The 26,347-nt window shown below is 52.0% G+C and overlaps 1 protein-coding gene across 3 annotated transcripts in view; it reads right to left on the reverse strand.

Moving 5' to 3' along the window:
* Positions 1–26,347, reverse strand: part of GALNT14 (polypeptide N-acetylgalactosaminyltransferase 14) — a 216,101-nt gene that overhangs the window by 31,096 nt on the left and 158,658 nt on the right. For all 3 annotated transcript variants that reach the window (XM_086323634.1, XM_086323633.1, XM_086323632.1), the window contains exons 3-9: positions 23,539–23,637; positions 14,891–14,958; positions 12,475–12,540; positions 12,227–12,348; positions 4,330–4,417; positions 3,525–3,609; positions 298–401 (exon numbers count right to left, since the gene is read on the reverse strand). In XM_086323634.1, the coding sequence (XP_086179760.1) occupies positions 298–401; positions 3,525–3,609; positions 4,330–4,417; positions 12,227–12,348; positions 12,475–12,540; positions 14,891–14,958; positions 23,539–23,637 (632 nt within the window). The remainder of the gene's footprint in view (positions 1–297; positions 402–3,524; positions 3,610–4,329; positions 4,418–12,226; positions 12,349–12,474; positions 12,541–14,890; positions 14,959–23,538; positions 23,638–26,347) is intronic.

The raw sequence follows: 26,347 nt of genomic DNA on the forward strand, positions 1-26,347 counted from the left end.
GCTCGGGTCTGCCCCCAGCCCACCCTCGGACTTGGCACTCTTCCTTGGTCTTTCTGACTTCTGCATGTCAACTTCTCCCTAAGAGTCCCCTGGGCATGTTTCCCTGGTCCTCAGCATCCACGTGGCCCCAATCTCCTTTCCTCCCCACTTCCAGCAACCCCTCCTCTGATGCCCCACATGGTCTTCCCCCAAAGGAGTGACCTGCTGCCCATCTCCCTGGCCCTCATCACAGGCCCAGGTGATCCAAGGACACACAGACCCCTGGCCAGGCCCCAAGATGCAGAACCAGGGACTCACCGAAGTTCTCCCCGCCCCAGATGTCCATATCCGTGTCGTATTTCCCCAGGTAGTAGAACCAGGATTTGTCCATCACAAAGAGCCCTCCAGCTATGATGGGAGTCCTGTAAAGTTGGAAGGAAAAGAGAGGGTCAGTCAAGGGTGGGGGACCATGGTCATGTTCTTTGGCCCTTTCGGTCCTGATGTTGAGGCCATATTCTTCCCGTTTCTGCTCCTCTTCAGAAAGACCCACATATGGCCCACTTACCCCAAACAAGAACACACTCTGGGACTTTTCCCATTGACTGTAAATCTACTGACCCTGCAGACAGGCTAATTCGTTCATCTGCACACCTCCTGTGGGGGGATTTCCGAATTTGCTCAGAAGTCCAGCCTTCCCTGCCTCTCTCACAGGCCCTGCCCAGTGGGGGTCTCCTGGGAGCCCCTCAACAAAGGGCAGGGACTGTGGGCCACTGACAGGGCACAGAAGAGGGGCTGGGGCAGCACTGTGAACAGCACTTCTGTTTCTTGAGACTGGTCTCTCTCCCCTCCCACCCCTTCCCCCCTCTGCTACAGATTGAATTATATGCCCTGAAAAATGTGGTGGGGTCTTAACCCGCAGTGGGCTTCCCAGGTAGCGAAAGTGGTAAAGAACTCGCCTGCCAATGCAGGAGATGCGGGTTCAATCCCTGGGTCAGGAAGATGCCCCTGGACCCCAGGAGGAAAGCATGGCAACCCACTCTAGTATTCTTGCCTGGAGAATCCCATGGACAGAGGAACCTGGTGGGCTATACAGTCCATGGGGTCGCAAAGAGTCAGACACGACTGGAGCAACTTAGCACGGATGCAACCCCCAATACCTCAGAATGTGACCTTATTTGAAGAAAAGGTCTTCACAGAGGTGATAAAGCTAAAATGAGGTCATGGGGCTGGTCCCAATCCAATAGGACTGGTGTCCTTATAAAAGGAGATACTCAGTCACAGAGATAGACATGCACAGAAAGAAGATGAGGTGAGGAGACACAGAGAGAAAGTGGCCCTCTGCAAGCCCAGGATGGGGTCCGGCACAGCCCTCAGGAGGAAGTCACCCTGATGACACCTCAAACTTGGACTTCTGGTCTCCAGAACTCAAGACAGCACATTTCTATGGTTTAAGCCACGCAGCCTGTGGCGCTCTGCTGCAGCAGCCTTCATCTTCATTCTCTTTCCTTGGGGACCCTCCCCACCTCCCCTCTCCTTGACTGCTGAGAGAGATTCCAAAGAAGCTACTTGGAATAGAAAGGGCTGCAGAATCCAGTCAAACAACTCAATGAGCACAAGGATGGGTATCTGGGCTGGGGGTGGAGGGCGAGCCCCTGGGACTAGGCCCCTCATTCAGCGGGTCCAGAGAACGGAGCTTTATGTCAAACAGTCAGTTGATACGGAGCAGGTCAGAAGCTTGGTCTCCCGATGCCATGACATCCTGCTGTCCTCTGACAACTGGAAACATTTGTCCTCTGCTGAGCAGAGATATTCCCACAGGAAGAGAACCGGCCCTGAGAAGCCCACCCCTGGGACAGAGAAGGGAAACCAGAGCCACCCTGTCCTTGCCTCGGCCTACTGCTGCATCAGGTGACTCAGGGAGTGTAGCGAGTACCCGAGGCACTGCTGTGCTGCATGGCCCTCAGGATGATCAGAAGGTCCTGCTCTCCCTCGAGGAACAAGGGCACTATCTGGTGTGCCACGTAGCTCCCATCTCCCTCTCAGCATCACTCCAGATCGTGAAGGCTGGAGGAGGGAGGAGGGGCCAGCTGGTGCTTGCGACAGAGGTTCCACTGCAGGGGTCTCCCAATCTCCACTGTCTGTCTGTCACCACTCAGTTCTTCATAGCCCTTTAGGTCTCTATTTGACTTAAGTTAGTTCATTGAAAGGGCTTCCCTGGTGGCTCAGATGGTAAAGAATCCGCCTGCAATGCGGATGACCCAAGGTTCAATCCTTGGGTTGGAAAGATCCCCTGGAGAAGGGAATGACAACCCACTCCAGTATTCTTGTCTGGAGAATTCCTTGGACAGAGAAGTCTAGCAGGCTACAGTCCATGGGGTGGCAAAGAGTCGGACGTGACTGAGCAACTTACACACACAGTTCAATGAGAATGATAGGACATTTATTCTATGCAGGCCCCCAGATGCAGAGCTGCCCCCCAGGAGCCCAGGGCATCTCGGCATTTCCCCAGAAGGAGCAATTCTAGTTCCCTGGTCTTCTCGCCACATCCTCAAGCAGTTGCTGGCCTCCTGAGGCTCCACTGGAGACAGATAAGTTTTGGCTTGGAGGTTCCCAACAGGCCTGGGACACGCGTACTCTCCAGTCTTAGGAATATAAAGGCCACACACATGATGCTGAGACCATTACATGGACGGCCAAGCCTTCAGATGGGCCCGAACCCCAGGCAGCCATCCGGCCACCGTGCTGTGGGTCACAGTGAGGGCTGGAGGTGAGAATGTAGATCAGGACAGGGCCATCTACAGCACCACACAAGCAGCCCAGAGCTGATGCCCCTGTGGTGTTCTCACACGGGACACAGCAGTCATGTGTGTGAGCACGTAGCAGTGGCCACTCCTTGACAGCAGCCCCTACCCATAGCAATGGCTGACAACCCTCCTGGGCTGAATCCTGACATCCAGGACCTGGAGGCTAAGGAACCTTCTTTCCCCTTGCCAGAGGCTCAACTGGGACCACGTGGAGCCCTCCAACATTTAGCAGGAAGTGTAAGTACATCAGGGCTTCCCAGGTGGTGCTAGTGGTAAAGAACCCACCTTAGGAGTTCATAAGAGACATAAGAAACACAGGTTTGATCCCTGGGTTAGGAAGATCCCCTGGAGGAGTGCATGGTAATGCACTCCAGTATTCTTGCCTGGAGAATTCCATGGACAGAGGAGTCTGACGGGTTATGGTCCATAGTGTCGCAAAGAGTCGGACATGACTGAAGCAACTTAGCACACACGCACGTAAGTACATCATGGCAGATGTGAACAATGCTGAGCCAGTCCTCAGCACAGGTCTCCGCCAGCCCCCACCCCTCTAGCAGAAATCTCCATGAGGACAGAAACCTCCTAAAATAAGGGCAAAAGTGCTGTTGGCCTAGCAAAAGGTCCTCTTGGTTTCTGGCCAATCTTTTGAGCCTCTCCTATGGACAGCTTCCCTATAGCACATGACAGAGGGAAGGGCCAAGTGGTAATGAATCTTCCCACCCCACCCTTGCCCTGACTCACCTAATGGGCTCAGTGGGGTCCAGGCGTCGAGCCTTCTGCTCTGGTGTGAGCTGCTCCCACTGGAAGTGCAGGCTCCAGTCAAACCCTGAAACACAGCATCCGCATGATTGACTCAGTCTCTCTGATGTACCTGCAAAGCTTGCTCATTCGGGCTCATGAACATATCCAGCTTCCCAGGTGGTCCTGGGATAAGAGGTCTCACCCAGGCTGGTTGGCAACAGAGCTGCCTGATTTCCCTTCCACTGCTTCTTCTCTTTCTCCAGCCCCTCCTGCCTCTCTGAGCCTTCTCTGCTGGGTGGACTTAGGGAAGAAGAGCAGAGGCTACAGAGTGGGAGTTGAGAGACCCCAAGAGTGGTACTCAAGGGGGACATGATGGACAATTCCAGAGTGAGGCCCTTGGTCATGAGTCTTGGGAGTTGGGGGTGTAAGCAGGTCTGTGAGGGGTTGAGTCACCCCCAGTCGGTCTTTGGGAGCCAGTGCTCAGCCCTGGGCACAACTGTGGTGGGCCTCAAGGAGAGAGAGACACCCAGTGCTAAGGTGTCAGAACAATGCAGGCCCCACAGGGCGGGGCGGAGGGGGGCCCTGCTTCCCTCCCATCTTCAGGCCCTGGGGTGACCTGCCCCCTCTCTGATCCTTCCATGCACAGTCCCCGTGGTCAGGGCCACCCTGCAGCTACTGACATTACAGGATGCAGGGCTGGAGGCTCCAGAAAAACCACTAGGAGACCTTTCTTCTCTCTCCCTTGGCAGCAATGACTAGGAGGAAAAAGTCCCTCTGGGCGAGGGCATTGGCTGGCCCCACTCACCCCCTCTGAGCTCTGAGGCCGACTCAATGTAGTTGAAGGTGTCCAGGTGAATGATGTCAATCACGGGGCACACCACCCGCGTGTAGTCCTGGAAGACAAGGCCCTCACTCAGATGGGGGCATCAGGGAGGCAGGCCTGGGATGGGGGGGCCGGGGTCGGGGAGGGCCGCAGACTGGTTTCAGGGCCTTGACCAAGCACTTCCCCCTCTGCATTTCAACATTTGTCATGTATAAAGTGGGCCATCAGACACTGTGACCTCTCCACAATGCCTACAATGCTAAGAGCCTTTCCTTTACTCCTGGGTGCCTTCTCATGGCCATCTAGGCATGGTGGGGACACGGGGAGGCTGGCTGGAGTGTGCTGCTCACTGAGGAAACGGACATCAGGAAGAAGGGGGCCCTTCAGTGTCACGGGGCTCTCAGGAGGCAGTGGACACAATCAGCTGGGAAGGTGACCTCAACAGCTCCCCTCACAGTGGGAATTTCCCAGTACTTAACTTTCTATGCCTATGGTTCATGGGCAGGTTGAGAATAGCATCGCCAGAGATTCTTAACTTCACTCGTCACCTGTGATACTTGAGTCTGTAACTTCAGCCCCGACTTTGCTCCTCACTTCCTGACTCAAGCAGATCCAGGACACCAGCCACCCCTCCATGCGGATTCAACAAAGCACCGCAGTGGTGCCTTCACCAGCCTCCCCGCACACGTTCCTTCCCTTGGTTCCCTACTTCTGTCAACATGTCCCCCTTCCTCTCCAGCATGAACTTAAGAAGCCCCACCTCTGCCCATCAACTGGATCAACCCTGTTGACTGTAATTCTAAAACCGCTCTTCTGAATGGAACCTCTCTTTTATCCCCTCACCCCTGGAGTACAAGGCAATGGCAATGAACTCCTGGCCTGCCCCCTCCCCATTCTCACCCCTTTCCCTGTCATTCTACAGGTGGCTAACACAGTTGACTTTCAAATCTCACTCTGAAGCTCAACAGCTAAAAACCTGAACTGCCTTGAAAATAAGGTTCAAACTCCTTAGCCCAGCATCCAAGACCATCAATAACAGGGCTGTATCTAGTTTCTGCTGGGTTTCCCAGGTAGCTCAGTGGTAAAGAATCCGCCAGCCACACTGTAGGAGATGCAGGTGCAATCTCTGGGTCTGGAAGATCCCCTGGAGAAGGAAATGGCAACGCACTCCAGCATTCTTGCCTGGGAAATCCCATGGACAGAGGAGCCTGGCGGGCTACAGTCCACGGGGTTACAAAAGAGTCTAACACAACTTAGCAACTAAACAACAATGAGCTTTCCAGCCTCGTCACTTGCTCTTTCCCCCAGGCTACCCTGCTGATAGGCAGCAAAGTCATCAAGGGGATAGTTTCAAAATGTGCAAGACCAGTCTATCGGTTCTCAGGGGCCATCAAGGCATTACATGTAGTTTTAAAGTGGCTCAGAGGTTAAAGCATATGCCTGCAATGCGGGAGACCTGGGTTTGATCCCTGGGTCAGGAAGATCCCCTGGAGAAGGAAATGGCAACCCACTCTAGTATTCTTGCCTGGAGAATCCCATGGATGGAGGAGCCTGGTGGGCTACAGTCCACGGGGTCACAAAGAGTCGGACACGACTGAGCAACTTCACTTTCATTTCTTTCACTTTACTGCTGGGTGAACACGCCTATACTGATGTGGAGGAGGGGAAACTGGGCCCCAAGGGCAGGATGAATGAGAGTCCCAGAGCTGGGAAGACCCAACAGGCCTGGACCAGCCAGGAAGTACCACTTTTCCAGTCCTCTGCCCCTCCCTGTCCTGGTCAGCATGGGCAGGCACTTCTGTTTCTCTTGCAGCGATTTAATTTCCTGGTTCAATCTCTCCCCTAAATGAGGCTGTCTTCTTATTTTAAGCTCAGAATCATTGAGTACCTACCTTGATGTTCACAGACTTAATCTAGCCTCAGTTTCCATACAGGACTCATTCTGAGAGTGACAAGGTGCCTTTGAAGCCAACTGGCTCCCGTGGAAGGAAATGCTCATTTTCAGTGCATTGCTTCCCCCTCTAGGATGTGCACAGATGCTTCCAGCACAGTCAGTGTCGTATCTGACTGGCTGCCACAGTGCTCTGGGGCCACTGCCATCGTGTGTCCAAGTGTGTACACACACTGCATGCACACACAGCCACCCCCACCCACACCACTATATACACAGAGACACACCCCACTCCTGACTTGAAATCTGAAATGTTCTCAGAAGTTCAGAGACTGACTTTCTTCTGTGGGGCTGACAAAGTCCTCTTTTTGCCTCTGTCTGCTGAGTTTGGCCTCTGCAGCTTCACCGAATCCTTAGGTAGGCCCTTGTGCAGCAAAGGACTGACCTAAAGATATGCTTAGCCCTTGCCTTAGCCCTTGCCCAACCCCTAAGAGGTATCTTCTAAGCCCTTGACTTGTTCTGCTTATAAGTGTCTCTGTTTACCTGGGAGCCCTGGGCTGTATCAGACTCTGCTGACAAGGAGATTTGTGGTGAGAGCCTTGGGCCATGTGGTACCAACTCAATTTAACCTCTGGAGGGGCATGGAGACTGTGGCAGTGATCAGTCACATCTACATGGCTGACCTCCAATAAAAACCCTGGACACCAAGGCTGAGGTGGGCTTCCCTGTTTGGCAGTTCTCCATGTATGTTGCCACATGTCCTGGTGGCAGGAATCAAGTGCTGCCCACACACCAGCTCTAGGATGATCATGCCTGGAACTCTCCCCATGCACCTTTTCCTGCTGCAGATTTTAATCCATATCCTTCTGTGGTAATGCACAGTAACCATGCATATCTAGTGAATTATTGAACATGAGGGTGGTCTTAGAAACCCCAAACTGAAATCCTGTTTTGGTTTTCTAAAAACTTTCTCCTCAATATTTGGAAAGTGAAATGCAAAATAAAATGCTGGTTGCTTACTCTGGCCACAGACTTCCCCAGAAGCCACCCATGGGCACAGCCTCTAGGGCTACGACAGGCTCTTGGGTACTCTCCTGTGAGTTCTGAGGGTTTCTGCATGCATGCATGCTAACTAGTTTCAGTCATGTCCGACTCTTTGTGACCCTATAAACCATAACCTGTCAGGTTCCTCTGTCCATGGGTTTCTCCAGGCAAGACTGGAGTAAGCCGCCAGGCCCATCTTCAGGGAATCTTCCCAACCCAGGGATCAAACTTGCATCTCTTAAATCTCCTGCATTGGCAGGCAGGTTCTTTACCACTAGCGCTACCTGAGAAGCTCTCTCAGAGCATTTCTATCCTTCTATTATTCCCATCACAACTTAGCCATGGCAACTTCTTGGTTCAGACACAATGGAGGGCCAGTTAGGCAGAGAGGGATGTTTAGGGCTAAGTGATGTGTGGAGCCAAGACCTTAAGAGAGAGCTGCAGGGGATGTTAGACATGACCTCTTAAAGCCAGGACACAAGCTTCTTGAATGACCTTGGGGGTCTCATCTGCTCCATTTTTGCATTCCCCAGCAGCCCCTGCCCACCCCCCAGTCCAGAGCCTGCTGGGCAGCAGGTGTTCAGTTGGCACTGGATGAAAGAGGGCAACTATGAACTCCCTCTGAGGACACTGTCAGTCACTGGAGACAGAGCAGGTGGGCCAATTATGGCTGAGCAACATGGCCTCGCCTTCTGTAGGCTCAGAGATGGATGCTGCTGCTGCTGCTAAGTCGCTTCAGTCGTGTCCGACTCTGTGCGACCCCATAGACAGCAGCCCATCAGGCTCCCCTGTCCCTGAGATTCTCCAGGCAAGAACACTGGAGTGGGTTGCCATTTCCTTCTCCAATGCAGGAAAGTGAAAAGTGAAAGTGAAGTTGCTCAGTTGCGTCTGACTCTTAGCAACCCCATGGACTGCAGCCTACCAGGCTCCTCCATCCATGGGATTTCCAGGCAAGAGTACTGGAGTGGGGTGCCATTGCCTTCTCCAGAGATGGATGTATTCTCCATAAAGATGCTCAGATCCCCACAGGCTCCTACCTGTGTGCCCAAGTGGCTATATCTTCAAGGCTAGGTCCACAGGTAAGCTTCAGCAGCATCTGGTGGAATTCCTGACAGATCCAGAACAAGGCCATGCCCTCTCCCCGACACAAATCCAAGCCCACCCCCAACCCCCACTGAGAGCCAATGGCCATCAATCACCCCTCTAGTTATGTCTCTTCTTTCTCCACCGTAATCAAAACCACGTTGTGAATGGGCAGTCAAGGGACTTCCAGAGATGACTGTTCACTCATTGCATCCGCCAGCATTACTGGAGCAGCTACTATGGGTTAGGGACTGTGGTTGGCACAGAGATGATTAAGGCCTTGCTGTCTGGGGAAGGTGGTGCACAGGAGAGTAGAGGATGACAGTGCGGGGTCTCTGTTAGCCTGGAGGGAGGGATAGGGGAGCAGGAGCAGGGCCAGAGACCTGGGTTCCTATTCTGGTTCTGCCATGCAGGATACATTTGACCTTAAAGCAAAGCAGCATACTCTGAGGAGCTCTGCTTCTTCATCTACGAAGCAAAAACAATCTATAATTTGCAAAACTATCCTGCCTTCCTCACAGGGCTTTTGGAAGAAACAAGAGAGGAAAGCATGGGAAAGGGCTTTGAAGCTTATGTAAGCCATTATTTATATCAACTTGCCAAATGCTATTGGGATGGAAATTTCTTAAAATCTTTTTTTTTTTCCTACTAAAGGAATATGTAGATAAGGAGAAGAAGGAAGAAGACTCTGTTTAAAGAAACCCAACAACGTGGTGCTTGCTTCAAGTATCATCAAGTAATTGAAGGGAAGGAAGGGAAATCAAGGAGATTTTCCATGTGGAAAACACCAGCTGAGGACAGCTTCTGACAGCTCAAGCCCAGCCTCTCTCTTATCTCTATTTTCGAAAATCCCCAACTCCAATTACAGCTGAAAATTTCCACTTGCGCTCACAAGATCAAATCATGTCTTACTCTGAGATGAGACACATCCAAAGACATGGAAACAGAGGCTGACACACACCCACACTCCCCATCCAGAAAGGGGTGTCTCAGCAGAACCGTCTCATCATCAAGAGTCGGGGTCTGTAGGGGCAGGGCAGGACCACAGTCAGCATTTGTCTGAGCAGTCCTCCACTATGAAAGCGTTAGGTCAGACAGCAATGGGGACTGGGAGCTTAGCCCTGGGAGCTGAGCTCACTCCTGGGGCTCTATGACTCCTACAGGAGGATGGCTGTGCAGGTGAAGCTAGCCAGGGATGCACAAGAGGACATTTTTCAAAGAGGGCTTCTGAGGTGGGCTCAGAGCCACAGGGAAAGGAAGGGCCTCCAGGTTCATTAAGGCTGCCTGAGGATGACATTCTGCAGGGACACATCAGCTTGGATGTGGGACACAGATCCCACACTTAATCACCACCAACCCAGGAATTCCACTCCTTGGCATGTCCCCTAAAGAACTGAAAGCAGGTACTCAGGGGAAAACTTGCACATGAATGTTCGCAGCAGCATTATTCACAACAGTGAGAAGGCAGAAACAACCCAAATGTCCATTAGTAGATAAGTGGATAGATAAAATGCAATATACACTGTGCTGTGATATAATAAGAAATATATTTGGCCTTTGTTCCTCTTAAAACTCTTGGAAGTTCCTGACTAATTGGGGTGACAGGAGGGACTTCCCTGGTGGCTCAGAAGCTAAAGAATCTGCCTGCAGGAGACCTGGATTTGATCCCTGGGTTGGGAATATCCCCTGGAGAAGGGAATGGCAACCCCCTCAGTATTCTTGCCTGAGGAATTTCAGCAAGCTACAGAAATCCAAACAGAAGCTACAGTTCATGGGGTCGCAAAGAGTCGGACATGACTGAGCAGCTAACACTTTCACTTTCACTTGGGATGACAGGAACCTTTTTTCTTCTCATAATGAGCCTCTTTCATTATATCTAAGTTTATACTACTGAGGTGACTCTCTGAAGATGGAGGCTGGTTTATAGAGGAACCAACCCTCTGATTAAAGGGCTGGAAACTTCAGCCCCATCCCCAGCCCTCTCACATTTCTTTCCCCATTGACCTCCCCTCTTTCCACCCCCAAGGAGAGGAGAGACTGAGCTCAACTATGTAAAGAAGTCTCCATAACAACCCTAAACGACATGGTTTGAAGAGCTTCTGGATTGGGGAACTTAAGCAGGATGTAGATTCCTTTTATGTGGTCCATCCCCAATTCTTCCTCAAAACCCTGCCCAAAACAAGTGTTCAATAAATACCTGTTTGTTAATTTATAGTCAGGAAGCAAGCACATTTTCCTCCTATTCCAAGTCACTTCCCACTGCATCTAGTTTCTTATTATCATTCCAAACACTTACTCTAGGATCACCAGGAGGTGATTGGTGCCCTCTTTGGGTTTGCAATCTGTTAGAAGAAAAAGAGAGCTAAACCCAGAAAAGGAAATTGTGGGGCCAAATGGACAATTCTTTCCGGGAGTGATCCTAGCTGGCCACACAGTCAGAAAAGTCTTCCTGGAGGAGAGGAGACATAGATGAGGCCCTGGAGAGCAAGGGGCGGTGAAGAGGAAGGGAAAAGCATCCAGGGACAGGAAGGACTTGGTGGGAGATGAAGCACTGGGAATGTCGGGACACAGTCAGCAGGAGAGAACAGCCCAGCTTTGGAAGAGTATTAGACCCGGGAGGCTGGCTGCATTTACAGATGGAGCACAAGGGAGGGAGAGCTTGGAAGGGCCTCCAGTGCCTGGTGAGGCCCCTCAATAGACTGGTCTGCTCATAACCTACCATGTCTCCATCCAGACCTCTTCACCATCACACATGTATATGAGCCCTCCCAACTTTAGGGAAAGTGGCCATGGGATGGGTTGTAACATTCAGGCTCATGCGTGAGAACTCCATACATCCAGCTAGGTTCTCTCATCAGATGAACAAAGTTGGAAAGGATTTCTTAGTATTCTGAGCAGTTCACGTGTCTCAATTCTTCCATTGCCTGACACTGTCATTTTGCAGGTAGGAGTCAAGGAGTCACCTCGAAGAGTGAGAAGGGAAATAACCACAGCACAAAGCACAAAGGAGATGCTGTTGAGGCGACACTGAAGGTCTCAGGGCTGGTGGTACCAGCTAGGGAATATCAGTCCAAGTTATGTCATTGTCCCTGAAGCCGTACCCTCATGTGTGAAAAATATGTTAAAAAATACCTGGCCTCCCACTTCACAGAGCAGCTGCAGAGTCAGTAACTCGGGGGGATAATGAGCAGCATGAATGCCAGTCACAGACACTGGCATCTAAAAATGCAGGGCCTTCTGTAGATAGGGGTGGAGGGTGGATAGATTTCAGGGGATATAAAATATTGATGGGCGAATTAAAAAAATTTTTTTTCACTTTCAAGAGGAATAAGAGACAGAGAGAGGAAGCAGACAGAGTTCTAGAATAACATAAGGGCAGACAGAGGCAAGGAATTCGGGTCTCTTGGCATCCAGCCCCCTGTGTCTTGATCTTTGGCTGAAAGTGACATGGCTGGAGGTACAATGGCGGCCTCGGGAACTGGGTGACGAGGCCCTGTTAATTCTTCTGCCTCATTTTCACAAATGGCACTCATCGGGGCTCCCTTTCTGGAACCTTCTAACATCTGGGAAAAATTGATTCGGGCCGTTCTCTTGCCCAGGAAGCTGTGTGCGTCATGTCCCAGCTGTTGGTGCCCCACCCGCAGGGCTGCTGTAGGTGACACTGTGAGGCAAAGAAGACATCCTGGGCTTTGTTCCACCACTGTCTGCTGCGTGACCCCAGGCAGGCCGCTCTCCCTCAGTCTCTTCATCCATAAAATGCGCACTGCAATCTGCCGCCCCGCTCCACTTCCCAAGGGGCTGTGGGTACATATGAAGTGATGAGCTGGAGAAAGTGGGGGACACAGAACACACCTCACTTACCTCTTTGACCCTATGTAGCAGGGGCTGGAGCCAGTCCCTATTCACCTCACAGTGGCTGTCAAGGAAAGTCAGGGTGGTGCCCTGGGCGATGTCAGCACCCCGGATCCGGGACCGCACCAAACCTGCAGGAGGGACAATCGGCCAAAGGAGTGCCCCCACCGCTCCATCATCCAAGGAGACCACGCTGAACACACACCCAAACCTGTCCCCACTCCCTGCCCCAGGCCCACTCAACAGTGCAGACCTACCTTGCCGCTCATTATTGCGTAAGCACTTCACCTTGGGCAGTTTGATGAGCTGTTTGCAGTCCTCGGCTACAAAGACAAGAGGTCACGTGATTGAGTGCCCGGGGCTGGAGGTGAACCAGCAGAGTAGGTGAGGCACCCTGCCTCTCATCCCCACCCCCAACCACACTGCCCTGTCCTGACTCCAGGGTACTGTGGGCTTTGGAAGGTGCTGACTGACCATGGCTAGCCACATACAGTATGGCCTGGTCTCTGCAAGGTGGCTGTAAGGGGGCCTCTGGAGAAGATAGTCACACACTGGCACTTGCGTACTTGCTAGAACACTGCCAGATGGTCACCTGGGGACAGTTCTCCTTTTCTATAGCTTATTTGAAACATGAGGTGGGAGTCTTGTTCACTTTGGTAGGGTTTAGGAAAAAGATGCTGAGAGGCCGGAGAATGGATGAGACAAACTATGGCGTTTCCTTTCAGCTCACGGACTCAATACAGGAGACCCTATTTATCAGGGTATCCCTCCAGTATATCCATCACACAGAGCTGGTTCAACTCTCCACATGGGGGAAATGTGTGGGGCTGAGCAAGAGACCCATCCTAGGTACTCAGCCTGGGTTGTCCTGGCTTGCCTGCCTGCCCCAGCACTCTTCTGGCTCATCAATTCTTGGCTCTGAACTCCATTATCATAAGTTGTGGTTTTGCTTCACTGGTTTTACCAACCTTTAGCTTCTCTGCTCAGTTCTGGACTCTACGGAGTGACCACAAAGACTTACAGGGGCTTCCTCAGAGCCAGGTACTGCTCTAAGCACACAAATGTATCAACACATTTATATCCTCATATAAACCATATATATGTTATTGTTATCTCCATTCTATATGGAAACTGATGCATGTAGAGGCTAATAAGTTGCCCAAGGAACATAGCTAGTAAGTGAGCCAGTGACAGGTCTAGAATTTGAAGCCAGGCAGCTGGCTTCAGAGGTGATGCTCTAACCACTGAAGCTGTTCTGCTTCTAAGTAAATTCAGCAGTGTTCCCAATCTCCAGCCTGAGTACCAGCTACCTCCCGACACGATGAGTGGCTCCCTGCCTCCAACCCCTTCCACACTTGGGAAGGGAGAGCAGATCACTGAGTTTCAGAACTCAAGTCCGATCTGATCACCCTGAATTTGGTACATGACCCACTTGTGCATAACTCCCAAGCTCCTAAGGCTATGTTAGGTGTGTGGGTTTCCAGCCTTCCGACAGTAGACCCCTGTGTGGTACTGGCTCCTATGTCAAACTTTCAGCATCAAGGCTGGTATGGAAAGACTCCACTCCCTTGGGACTCAGAGCTGTCCCCAGAGGCCATCACCTGCTTCCCCTGGTTCACCACTAAGAAGCGGTTCTGCCTGGATGTGGCTGACTGCCTGCAGCAGCACCCAGGCTGTGATGACAGCTCTTGGACAGGAATCAGCACTACCTGATTCCTACACACCTGAGCACTACATACCTGAAGTGTAACAACACTTCTGCAACGATCGTCCCTGTCAAACTGAACACACAGGTATCTGAAAACTCCCGCGTGCCTTTCTCGGGGAAGGTGGACTTGGACTGTGAACCTGGGTGGGACCCAGGTTCTTGGGCAGGATAGCTAGGAGATGGGTAATGACCAGTGGTTGGAAAGTTGGAAGGCAGCTGCTCACTATGTCATGGCCAAGTGATGGGATGTCCCAAAGAGAGAGCCCCCTGTTCCCCAACAAGTCCTGCCATGGGAATGAGAGGAAGAGGGTAGGTGACCTTGGCTCATGCTGGTGGATTATCAGAGCACAGGAGTCGAGATCTCTATTCACGGGTATTGCTTCAGGGCTCGGGGGCTCTTTGAAGGTGCAGTGTCTCTTCAAGTCCAGGAATGCATCAACAGGTTGGGGGCAGTGAGACACACGCATACACATACCAACCCCATTGCATGTGTGTATAAGTCGCTTCAGTCGTGTCTGACTCTTTGCGACCGTATGAACTGTAGCCCACCAAGCTCCTCTGTCCATGGGATTCTCCAGGCAAGAATATTGGAGTGGGTTACTGTATCTTCCTCCAGGGGATCTTCCCAACCCAGGGATCAAACACGCATCTTTTATGTCTCCTGCATTGGCAGGCGGGTTCTTTATCACTAGCGCCACCTGGGAAGCCCACCGACCCCATTAAGAATCTACAATTCAGAATTGGTTAGGTCCTCAAAGACTCGTAGCAGAGGACCTGAGACATTGTTTCCCTAACGTAAGGTTCAGGTACTTCTTGACTCCCAAGGACACTCCATGTCCTCCACACCTACAACAAACCCAGGCTTTCCTCCATCCCCAGGGAACTTGCAGGTTCACCTCTGCCCACGACACAGAGCCTGGGAACAGACGCTTGTGTCCATAGCACAGGACAACCGTGGTACTTACGGTCATTGCTGAAGTCATCCACTAATATGATTTCCTGGATGAGATTCATAGGGGTGCGGTTTAATATGCTGTGAGATGGAAAGAGGAAAGATCACTGTGACTTCTGGAGTCAAATCTACATATCAACTTGAGCTTTAAGTAGACACCATTGTATATGAAGAATAAAGACTCTAAGCAACCCAAAAACTTGTCCAGTCACATGCTCACCTTTGAGCCACTGGGATACAACTCTGCGTTGTCTTGGTGAATATCACAGCACCCACCTAGCACCCAGAGCTCCAGAGTCACACTCAACAACCCTCCCTCTCCCCGAAACCCTGAATCACACCAGTGACCCAGAATGTGCTGGTTCTCCTTGAAAATATTACTCAGATCACCTTCACCTCTTATGCCTCCATTCTGGTTCAACCTCTTTTGCCTGGTTTTTTAAACACATATTTAAAAAAATTTTTTATTTATTGGTTTTTGGCTGTGCTGGGTCTCCTTTGCTGCAGGCAGGCATTCTCTAGTTGTGACGATCAGGGGCTACTTTTCCTTGTGGTGCACAAGCTTCACATTATGGTGGCTTCTCTGGGGAACACAAGTTCTCGAGTGCAGCTGGTTCAATAGCTGCAGCGCACGGGCTTAGTTGCTCCATAGCATGTGGGATTCTCCTGGACCAGGGATTCGAACCCGTGTCCCCTGCACTGGCAGCCTGATTCTTAACCACTGGACCACCAGGGAACAGACCACTGCCTGTTTATTTTGCAGTAGCCTGACCTGCTGCCAGGCCATCCTCCTGTGACCTTCAGAGTGAGCTGTCTGAAGCACAGATCTGATCTTCAATCGTGCAACTTCCCTCACTAACGCAAATAGAGAAGTTGACAAAAAGGCTCCCCACGATCTACACCCCAAACCCTCAGCATGCTCTTCAAGGCCTTTCCCAGGCTGGAGCCAGCCCCCTTTCCAGCCTCCTCACGCCCAGTGCCTTTGTCTGGAGACATCCTGTGTCTTACAACTGAGGCCGGTTCCCCTACTGCTGTCACAGTGTGAGATGCCCCTTGTCTGTTACAAGGACCCATTCAAATGTCACTTCCTCTCTAACAGCTTTCCAATCCACTTAGTGAGAATGAATTGCTTCCTCCTCCAGGATCCCTCAGCCGTTTGTATCTGAAGCTTCCTGCATCTCTCACAGCGGCCTGACTCTGAGGGCTGGTTTCCTGGCCCCTCCAGATGGTCACCTCCCAGGGGCAGTGGCCTCGTCAAGCTACTCTCTGTGTTGCCAGAGTGCAGCTGCACCTTAGCCCATGACCGTTCCCTCCAAGGATGTTTAGTGCACACCTTCTTTGTGCTAGGCACTGCGTACGTGATGCGGATCGAGGGAGACGTGAACCCGGCCCTCAGCAGCTGTGGTCTAGGAGCTACTTACTACAAGCTGTGTGAACTTGGCCAGGTTACTTTCCTGCTCTGTGCAGTAAAGTATTCCCATCCTGTGAAACAGGGATAATGAGAGTAGTACCCATCATTCATAGGGCTGTAGGGAGAATTAAAGGGGAACGTTTCTAAAGCCTTCAGCACAGCGTCTGCTGATAACAGTGATAAAAAGCTGTAACAATTATTACTGTTTTCTGGATCAGCGGTGATTTTTGAACTGACTTCATCTCCCTTCCTGAGCTGGGAATCTGTTGCCTCCAGGCAAGACTAGGTTTCCGTGTTTATTCTGAGGCTCAGTCCTGACTGAGATGGCTGCATCCTGCTTCTCTAAACACACCAAACCGTGTGGTTCCTCGGAAACACTCCTGGCCCATGCCACCTGCCACAGGACATCCAGAGCCCCGTGTGTAGTGGGGAGGGGTTCAGATAGGCCTGGCAGAGGTGCTCACCAAGCCCTGTTTCTGGTGAGCCGTCCTTTCAAAGCAAGATGCAGAGACTTCCCAGGAGGAGAACTTCCCCTGGAGCTACCTTTATTTATGAAGCCTTAATTCTCACCATGGCAACTAGAGTGAGGTGGAGAGAGGAACCCCAACCCCAGCCCCTGAGTCCACTGCTGCTGGAAGGTGAACACCCGGAGAGCAGGAGGTGGTGCGAGGGGAACCTCACCACCATCATCGAAAGCAAACACGCCAAACTCAACAACCAGCCCTCCAATCAGAGGGTAGGGGGAGAGGGAGGCAGAGAGAGAAGGAAAACTTGCTGGAAGAATACCCTCTAATGAGGTTTGATTACGGCTGTAGCTTCTCACGCGATCTGCGTCCCCCTCCCCCTGAATCCCTGCCCGCTCTTTGAAATTCAAGAGTTCTCTTCTGTGAACATCAAAAGGTAAATCGCGTGCAGCTCTGCGCTGGTTGAACTGATAGATGATTAGCGAATAAAAAATGTCCAGAGTGTAAAAAAGGAAGAAAAAAAAAAAAAAAGAACGAAATTGTCAGCAGTAAGTGCTAATTAGACTATTTCCTGGTAACACCTGGCTGGTTTTTGCTCCTCTAAACAGAGCAATTGGAGTGATGGGGTGGGGGGGCGGTGCCGAAAAAGTGGCTCGGGGCTGGGAGGAACTGAGATGGGCAGGGGCTTTGGGCACCTGGGGTGGCTGGAGAAGGAGAAAGGTCAAGTCCAGCCCCGGGGACCTGGCTCAGGTCCCCAGATGGTCCCCCTGGGTCCTCTCTTCTGTACACCCTACCCTCATCCCTGCCACACAGACCCTGGGGGTTTGCACCTCCCTCTTTCCTTTGGTCTTACCAGTTCTCTGTCAGGACACCTCATCAGCCCCTCTGCAGCCAAGCCAGTCCTCCTTTCTCTCCATGGCTCCGTTTTTCCCTTACTTCAACCCCACTGTGGCTGTTCTGTGCCCCTTCCTTTCACAGTCTCACAGGGAAGTGGGTGCTCGTCTCACAGGCACATCTCAGTCACTGGAGCCTGGGAATTATCCAGGAAATGGGTTTCCTATCCACAGCTCACTCTCTGCCAGAAGGTAGCTGCCCGCAGGGTCTACACTTTCTGCCCACTGCACCCTAACCACAGCTCCCCCCGCCCCCCGCTCCAGCCCCCCCGAGAGGAGGCTGGTTACGGCAGCGTGGGAGGCCACGCGGCCTCCACCATCTACCAGTGTGCGATCCTGAGCGGGACGCCGGGCAGCTCCCAGCTTTCATTTCCATCTGTAATTACATTTTCCTTGTAAAGGCAGGCGATATTAATACTTGACCTACTTCACAGGCTTTTGTGTGTATGAAATGAGGAAATGTATTTGAAATTGCTTTCTGAACTGCACGGGGCTCTATGCAGGCAGCATTTATCAGACGCTCCATAAATGCCAGCTGAATGAAGACCTGAGGCTGGTTGACAGTTGAGTTTAGTCATTCTGGAGTCAGGCCATCTTGGGTTCAAGTGCTGTGTCTGGGTTCAAGTGCTGTGTCTGTGTATCTGCCATTCACTAGCTGGAGACCTTCAGGAAGTACGGAACCACCAGCACAACCGCCTCAGCCGCAGGAAACACAGGAAACGAGCTTAGCACCCTGCTTGGCACGTAGCAGCCGCTCTTGGAATCTGGGGCTTGATAATTGTGACGATACTGTCTCCCTGGTGGCTCAGATGGTAAAGAATCTGCCTGCAGTGCAGGAGATCCAAGCCCAATCCCTGGGTCAGGAAGATCCCCTGGAGTAGGAAATAGTAACCCACCCCAGTATTCTTGCCTGGAGAATCCCAATGGACAGAGGAGCCTGGCAGGCTACAGTTCATGGGGTTGCAAAGAGTCAGACACAATTGAGCGACCAAAACTTCATACTTCACACTTCACTTCTGGTTCTCAACGTGTGATCCTGGAGCTAGCACAGACTCATTGTCACCTGGGGACTTGTTAGAAACACAAATTCTTGGGCCCTACTCTAGATGTATTCAGTTGGAATATCTGGGGATGGGGCCCAGGAAACTGTGTTTTGACAAGCCCTCCAATTCTGATGTCCACTCAAGCTTGGGAGCCATGGCATTAGAACCCTACTGTCTTCCTGGGCTGGAGGTGCCTCATGGCACGTGCTGTCGCCCGTCCAGGCTCACTCTGTGCCAGGCATTGTTCCAAGGCCTTTAACCACCTGAACTCCTTCACTCCTTGCCACAATCATCTGAAGCTGTTATTAACAGTATTCCTGTTATGCAGAAAAGGAAACTGAGGCAGAGAGGTGAAGAGGTGCCCAGATGTCACACAGCTGGTAAGGACAGAGTGGGAATATCTATTTGGCCCCAGCATCCAATTTCTTCACCGCTTTAATCTGAGAGATTGCTCCTCTAAATCTAGATTATTACGAAAAGCCACAGCGAGGAGAATCAAGATATAAACTGGCCATGCTCCAGAGCCCCCATGGGAGGCAGGGGGCAGGAGGATGCCCCAAAAGGAAAGAGGAGGCCCTAAGTCTCATAAATATACAAGGACTCGTGGCAGCAGCAGTGAAGAGAAACTGGTGTTCAGGGCTTTTCTCTGTCCTTAAGTGAGAAAAGTGCCCTAACTCATCAAGACCACGACTCTCTCCCTCCCCCTATCGCCCACCCCATTGTGCCTCTGCCTGGCTCTGGGTGCCCTCATGTGCACCTTCCCAGCCCCCTCCCCTGGCTAATGCAGGAACTTGGGCAGGGATGGGCAGAGGGACCAAGGCCTGGCCAGGTGCTGGGTGGGAGGAACCAGAGGGCAGCTCAGTCCTCCCCACCCAGTTCCTCAAGCATCTTTCCCTTGCCAGAGCCTGGCAGCAAAGCCATCTAAATTCTAGAGAACTAAAGATGAAAAACGGGCTTCCCTGGTGGCTCAGATGGTGAAGAATCTGCCTGCAATGCGGGAGACCCAGGTTTGATCCCTGGAATTGGGAAGATCTCCTGGAGAAGGGAATGCCTACCTACACCAGTGTTCTTGCCTGGAGAATTCCAGGGACAGAGGAACCTGGTGGGCTATAGTCCATGGGGTCACATGACTGAACAACTTACTCACTCGAAGATGAAAAACACCTTAGAAAAGATCCTTCCATCAATGACAAAAGTGAGACAGGAAGTGCTCTTCATTCAATTCCCTCCCAGTGGCTAGTGATTTATTTGTGTGACAGAACAGGGGATACAAGGGAAGTACGGATTCCCAAGGCAAGTGACACCTGGCTGTGGAAGTTGCCAGAAGTAATCATCCTCGCCTCCACCCCTAAAAGTCACTTCCACTCTGCCCACTGATGATGTTAAGACCATCTGTTCACACCTGGCTCTTGGGCCCCCATTCTGCAGTTTTCATGGACCACAGGGTCTGAGGCGGGAGGCTGGCTCACACTGAAGTTCCAGAGAGGCAGAAAAGAGGTCCTGGGTTCGGCCAGCAAGGCACCCAGTAGAGTGTGGTGTAGCATCTGGCACTTCATGGGGCCTTCTGAAAAGTATGCCCTCCCCCTCCAGAGTGCAGGGCACCAGGGCCTCTGGGGAGGCCCTCCTTCAGGCTGGTGGACAGAGACACTGGGGCAGACCCCTACTGCCCCGGATTCCCCCCAGGAAACCAGAAACCTGAGTCCTGGCTCTTGCACTTCCCAGCTCTGGGGCCTTGGCCTCCATTCACTATGCGCACCCTGACTTCACAGACTCTGATGGGGCTCCAAATGAAGTGAGAGATGGAAGGTGTTCTGTGGACCATAAAACTCAGCATTAATATTAACATATTAATATTATTATCATAAAGTATCATTATTACTATTATAAACTGCTGGAGGAACAGCAGGAAGAAAAAGAGAAATACGTCTTAGAGCTGAAAGGGATGAGTCTGGGGGCAGTACCTGAAGTGCCCCCGGGAACATAAACACAGTGTAAGGAAACATGGGGGGTCGGGGTCCTCACATTATAACAGCCCCTAAATGTCCAAGGATAATGTCTTCTTGTGGTAAATGTGACAGAACTTGAAACATGAATGGTATTTTTATCATCATCAATACCAAGGTGGCTAACAACATGCCCAAGGTCACAAAGCTAGGAAATGGTAGGGTGGGGACTGGACACAGGTCTTCAGATCCCAGGTGGGGTGCCCCTTTAAAAGTGCTTCAGAGCCATACAGACCCAGGAATGGCTGCTCTAGGCCAGCACAGTTCTCAGTTTTTTACCCCAATTAATCAGGGCAGCTCTAAGCTGAAGGACTGATCCGGATGCCACAGGGAGGGTAGGTAAGACATGAATAGGATACAGGCCTTCACCAACAGTTCACTGATTATGTCTGGGAAAATGCATTAAGTGCAAGAGTTGAGATATGCAGAGAAGGAGCCCAGAAGAGATCCCTGAAGGAGTGTGAGTGTGTGCGTGTGTGTGTGTTTATGTGTGTGTGTACTGAGCGGGATGGAGGTGCGTGGCCAGCCTGGAAGGTAGGAAGCCTCTCTCGGATGCTCTGGTGTCCTCATGGAAACATCCGGCAGACATGCCCAGATGCGGCCTTGCATGGCAGGGCAGGCTTTGGTCTGGCACTGTCGAATCACTTTCCTCTGCTCCCCATAGACCTGCTTTGTCTGCAAGGTTCAGAAACTCCATTCTCCCTTCAGCAGAAGCTGCTGCTAAGTCTCTTCAGTCGTGTCTGACTCTGTGCGACCTCACAGATGGCAGCCCACCAGGCTCCATTGTCCCTGTGATTCTCCAGGCAAGAACACTGGAGTGGGTTGCCATTTCCTTCTCCAATGCATGAAAGTGAAAAGTGAGAGTGATGTTGCTCAGTTGTGTCCAACTCTTAGCGACCCCATGGACTGCAGCCTACCAGGCTCTTCCATCCATGTGATTTCCAGGCAAGAGTACTGGAGTGGGGTGCTATTGCCTTCTCCCTTCAGCAGAAGAAACCTAGGTAAATCATCAGTTGAACCACCGCTGAGCCCTGTGCCCCCACACAACTGCACCAGCTCACATATCACAAAGGCAGTTTATTAATCTACGTCCAGACTCACGGTGACACCTGACAGTGACTTGGGACATTTTCTTGTCAAGAGCTGAAGCCTTGCTGGGAAATCAAATTCGAATCAGGCAGTGGCTTGTGGGGTGAATGCAGAAACCAGGGCAGATGGGACAAACAGCTGGCAGGAGGAACCGGTCAGTCTGAGGCCAAGGATAGCTGGGCACGGACAGCTGCCCCCAGAGAAGCGGGAAGCGCCAAGTTGAAGACAGCGCATTTGGGCTGTGCCCTCTTCAGTTTTCAAGGGACACTGTGACCCTACATAGTGGACATGCATCATGAGTGACAGGTAGCGCTGAAGACACTGCCCACCATCAGAGTCTGCCTATTACCGACACCCTCCCAACACCTGGACCGCCCCACCTACCCACCGCCATGCCCATACGGGAAGGAGAGCGGAAGGTGTGGCTTGGTGATGGAAATGGCAAGAGGTTTGGCTGTGCTTGATGGTACTCTTGGCCCACATTTAATCTCACCTCCTTCTCTCTGGGATCAGCTGACCATGTGATGGGCTAGCAGATCAGGACGGGCTGTAAGGGGCTGTGTCCCAGGGACGTGGGGCAGTTTACCCCAAGGCCAGCCCCTTGCTCTGCTGGAAGTGTGACTGGGGGCATCCCGATGCCAACTCCTCCCCCAGAGAAGCTGAACGCCACCTCTGGGACTAGCCTTGCCCTGTCAAGCTGCTGAGAACTCTGAGGTCAGAGTGCAAGGGTCGAAACTCTGCCTCACCGTTGTCAGCTGAGCAACAGTAGGCCTTAATTTAGTATCTCTGATCTCAGTTTCCTCCACTGTGAAGCGGGCACAGCAGTGGCCAGTCCCTGAGAGCATGAGCTCAGGCGTGTCTGCCCTCCAGGGGACTCAGTGACAGTGGCGCCACCTAAGGGGCCAGTGATGCTGAGGACCTGAGTGAGGGGGGCGGCCCAGGTGATGCTGGAGGGAGGGCGGCCATAGGAGGGGCTCCAGAGGAGAGGACGGGGTGCGGCGTGGGGAAGGGGAGCCAACACAACCCGGGTCTTCTGAGAGGCGGGGAGGCAAGGCTTTCCTGGCCAAGTCTCCAGGGCCCCGACTGTGTTCTAAGGGGAGTTCTGCTGAGGGTGGGTGGTGCATAATGAAAATCCACGCAGGCCACACACAGCGAGAAAACACTGATCCGAGTGAGGGCCTGGCTCTGACTAGGAGCCAAGGGTGGACAGAGAGGCCTGAGGGGGCCTGGGGCTGGAATACAAGGTGACCGGCAAGAAAGTGGACATCAGCTGTTCCCTTCGGGCTGATCTGACCTGCACCACGGTCCCTGGTGGGGGTGCAGGAGGCAGTGGAGGGGCAGGGGCTGGGATGGGCACACCTGGCAGACCAGAGTTCTAACCCCAGCTGAATGCTGGGGGTGGGGGATGTGCACAGCCTCTCGGGGCCCCAGCTCCCTCGTTGGCTGTGAAAATGTGAACTCTTGTCCTAGAGGCAGCCTGTGCGGTGGTTAAGGGCGAGTGCCCTGGGGTCAAGTCCTCTGTGACTCTCAGTGACCTTCCATAAGTAGCCTAATGCCTCGGCCTCCGTCTTTCCTCCCATACAGCAGGATAAAGGCCACCCCCATAGGCATGTGAGGAGTGACTGCCCTAGTGGACGCACATGGAGTGCGCTGAGCAGCGCCTGGCGGGTGCTTAGAAACACTTGAAGCAGTCCCCAGTAAGCAGACACAGCCTCACCGAGGGCCAGCCCGGAGGCTGACAGACAGGAAAGCTCTTACCTGCGGATGGTTCTGAGCAGAGTGGAGCGGGCCTCGTTGTGGAAGGCGATGATGATGCTGGTGGGAGGGAGGTCTGCGCAGTACACCAGCAGGGTGCATCTGGAGAAGGAAAGACAGCCGGACAGGAAGGACTTTAGAGACAGAGCAGACATAAAGGGCTGGAACCGTGGGCATCGCTGGAGTGGATGATGCCTGGTGTCTCGTGGGGCCACAGCTGCACAGCACCATGTAAGACCCCAGAGCCTCACCTGGTCCTATAGCATGGAAAGGAAGCTCTGAGAATGATTACAGCGGGATCTCCTACCAACCTCGGGAAACGGGCTTAGAGTCAAATTAAGTGGATATACAAGCCATTTTTTGGGCTTCCCTGGTGGCTCAGATGGTAAAGAATCTGCCTGCAATGCAGGAAATCTGGGTTTGATCCTTGAGCTGGGAAGATCCGCTACCCACTCCAGTATTCTTGCCTGAAGAATTCCAGGGACCGAGGAGGCTGGCGGGCTATATTCAATGGGAACGCAAAGAGTCAGAGACGACTGAGCGACTAACACACAGACCCTAAAGAAGGCTGAGTGCCGAAGAATGGATGCTTTCCAACTGTGGTGCTGGAGAAGACTCTTGAGAGTTCCCTTGGACAGCAAGGAGATCAAACCAGTCAATCCTAAAGGAAAAGAGTCCTGAATATTCATTGGGAGGACTGATGCTGAAGCTGAAGTTCCAATACTTTGGCCACCTGATGCAAATAGCTGACTCAGTGGAAAAAACCCTGATGTGGGGAAAGATGGAGGGCAGGAGGAGAAGAGGGTGACAGAGGATGAGATGGTTGGATGGCCGACTCAATGGACATGAGTTTGAGCAAACTCCAGGAGATACTGAAGGACAGGGAAGTCTGGCATGCTGCAGCCCATGGGGTCGCAAACAGTCAGACACGGCTGAGCAACTGGACAACAACCACAGAACATCAGTGCAGGACTTCCCGCATCCCTGAGGCATTGCACAGTGGCTTCTGGCAGCCGCAAAAGCCCACACTCAAACTCAGGCTCCGCAGCCCAGTCTATGCCGATCTCGGCCTGCCGAGATCTCACCATGTTCTGGGCAAGCAGCTCCAGCCCACCACACCGTGCTGATTCCCGACCTCCTGCTGCCCCAATACCTACACCAAAATCTGGCACGTTTAAAGAGGCTGAGCCCTAAAACTCGGCATATGCAATAAACCTGTGTCTTGAAAAGACATTCATTTCCCCGTGTCCAGGATCGTTCTGTATGACAATTACATCTAGGGTAATTTGAACTTAATACCTCACTGCAAGTGAAAATTGTAGCCCGCAGCCTGAAAATTACAATAATAATGGAAATAAACCCACCTAGTGAGGCCGGTGCCACCAGGGGCAATCCCTGGGCAATGCCGCCTCTCTTTTCTCACTGTTCCAGGGGTAGTAAATGAGGATGTAAATAAGAGATATTAGGTGAGCCAAACATGTCCTCTGCCTATTTTTCCATTTCTTTCCAAGTGTGGGGCTTTTGGGGTCCAGAGACCCAAGGATGGACTTCAAGGGGACTGTGAGCCCTCTGAAATCATCTGCAAACTTGTATATGAATATGTGTTTGTTTTTTCCCTGGGAAGATCGTTCATAGCATTCAGCAGATTCTCAAAGAAGCCTGTGGACTGAAACACTTAAGAACCTCAATCCTAGGCCAATGGGCCTGACACCCCTTTGGCCTCCCTGATAATTCTGAACACTTTTTCCTGTAAGGGCAAACCCTGAACACAGAGGATCTAAGCAAGGCTGGATGGGCCCCTTTTCCTGCCTTGGAGGCATCCAGCTGAGACACAGTGTGGCCCCACAGGTGCTGGGGGAGCAGAGGGAGGCAGGCCCCTGAATGGGGAGTAAAGAAGGCTTCATGGAGGAGGAGGTGCTGGGCTCAGGGTGACGTAGGGATGGATGGAGAGATATGGGGTACAGCCTCCCCATCCCAGCACAGTTTTTGGACCTGAATGCCAGATGCCCAGGGAAGCAGCTCACAGAATACTGACCCCGGGGGGCCTGGATACCACTGAGCAGCTCTGTGAGATGGTGGGTCAACCACTCGCCTCTCCAGGCTGCTGTCTGCTCATCTGTAAAACAGGGCTTGGGCCCACGGCTCTCCTGCTCAAGTTTCTCCAAGCATCAGTAATCAGAAGCTTTGATTGTAGCTGACATTCAATAAGTGTGGTTGATTTGAACAAAATGCTGCAAAAACCATTCGGCAGCTGAGGCTCCACTGTGTAGCTGGACATTCACATTTATTAATACTTTTCTAAGACTCATCTGGAACGTGGAGATAAATTTTCAGTTGTAGATTCCCCCCCCTAGATTGTGACAATGTTAGGTGCTTAGCTCAACAAATAATAACTATCATGATGTTGAACATCACACTGAAGCCTGCAGTCTCCTCCTCCCATCAGGTGGAGCCAAGTCTTCCATGGGCTGGAAAGGCACCTTCGGTGAGTGGCTCTGCCCTGTCCCGCCATGGGTGAGGGGCACTGGGAGGCAAGAGGGGCAGAAGAGAGCAAAGAACATAGCATCCATGTTAGAGAAAGAAACCTGGGCTGTGACACTGATGCAAATCCTGGATTTGCTGAAAAACTGGCTGTGTGCCCTTGGACATGTCCTTTCTCTTCTCTGACCTTCAATGTTATCACCTGGGAGAAGAGGTGAAGACTGCAGAGAATGCAGGCAAAACATGTGGTATTTCACAGCTGCTGAATAAATGGTGGTGAGAATTATAACTTTTGACTACACAGTGGCTGAACTGTCCCTCCAGGCTACGT

The sequence above is a fragment of the Bos grunniens genome, chromosome 11 (assembly GCF_055505025.1).
Source record: "Bos grunniens cultivar Pamir isolate PY7600 chromosome 11, Bosgru_T2T1.0, whole genome shotgun sequence".
Classification (NCBI taxonomy): domain Eukaryota; kingdom Metazoa; phylum Chordata; class Mammalia; order Artiodactyla; family Bovidae; genus Bos; species Bos grunniens.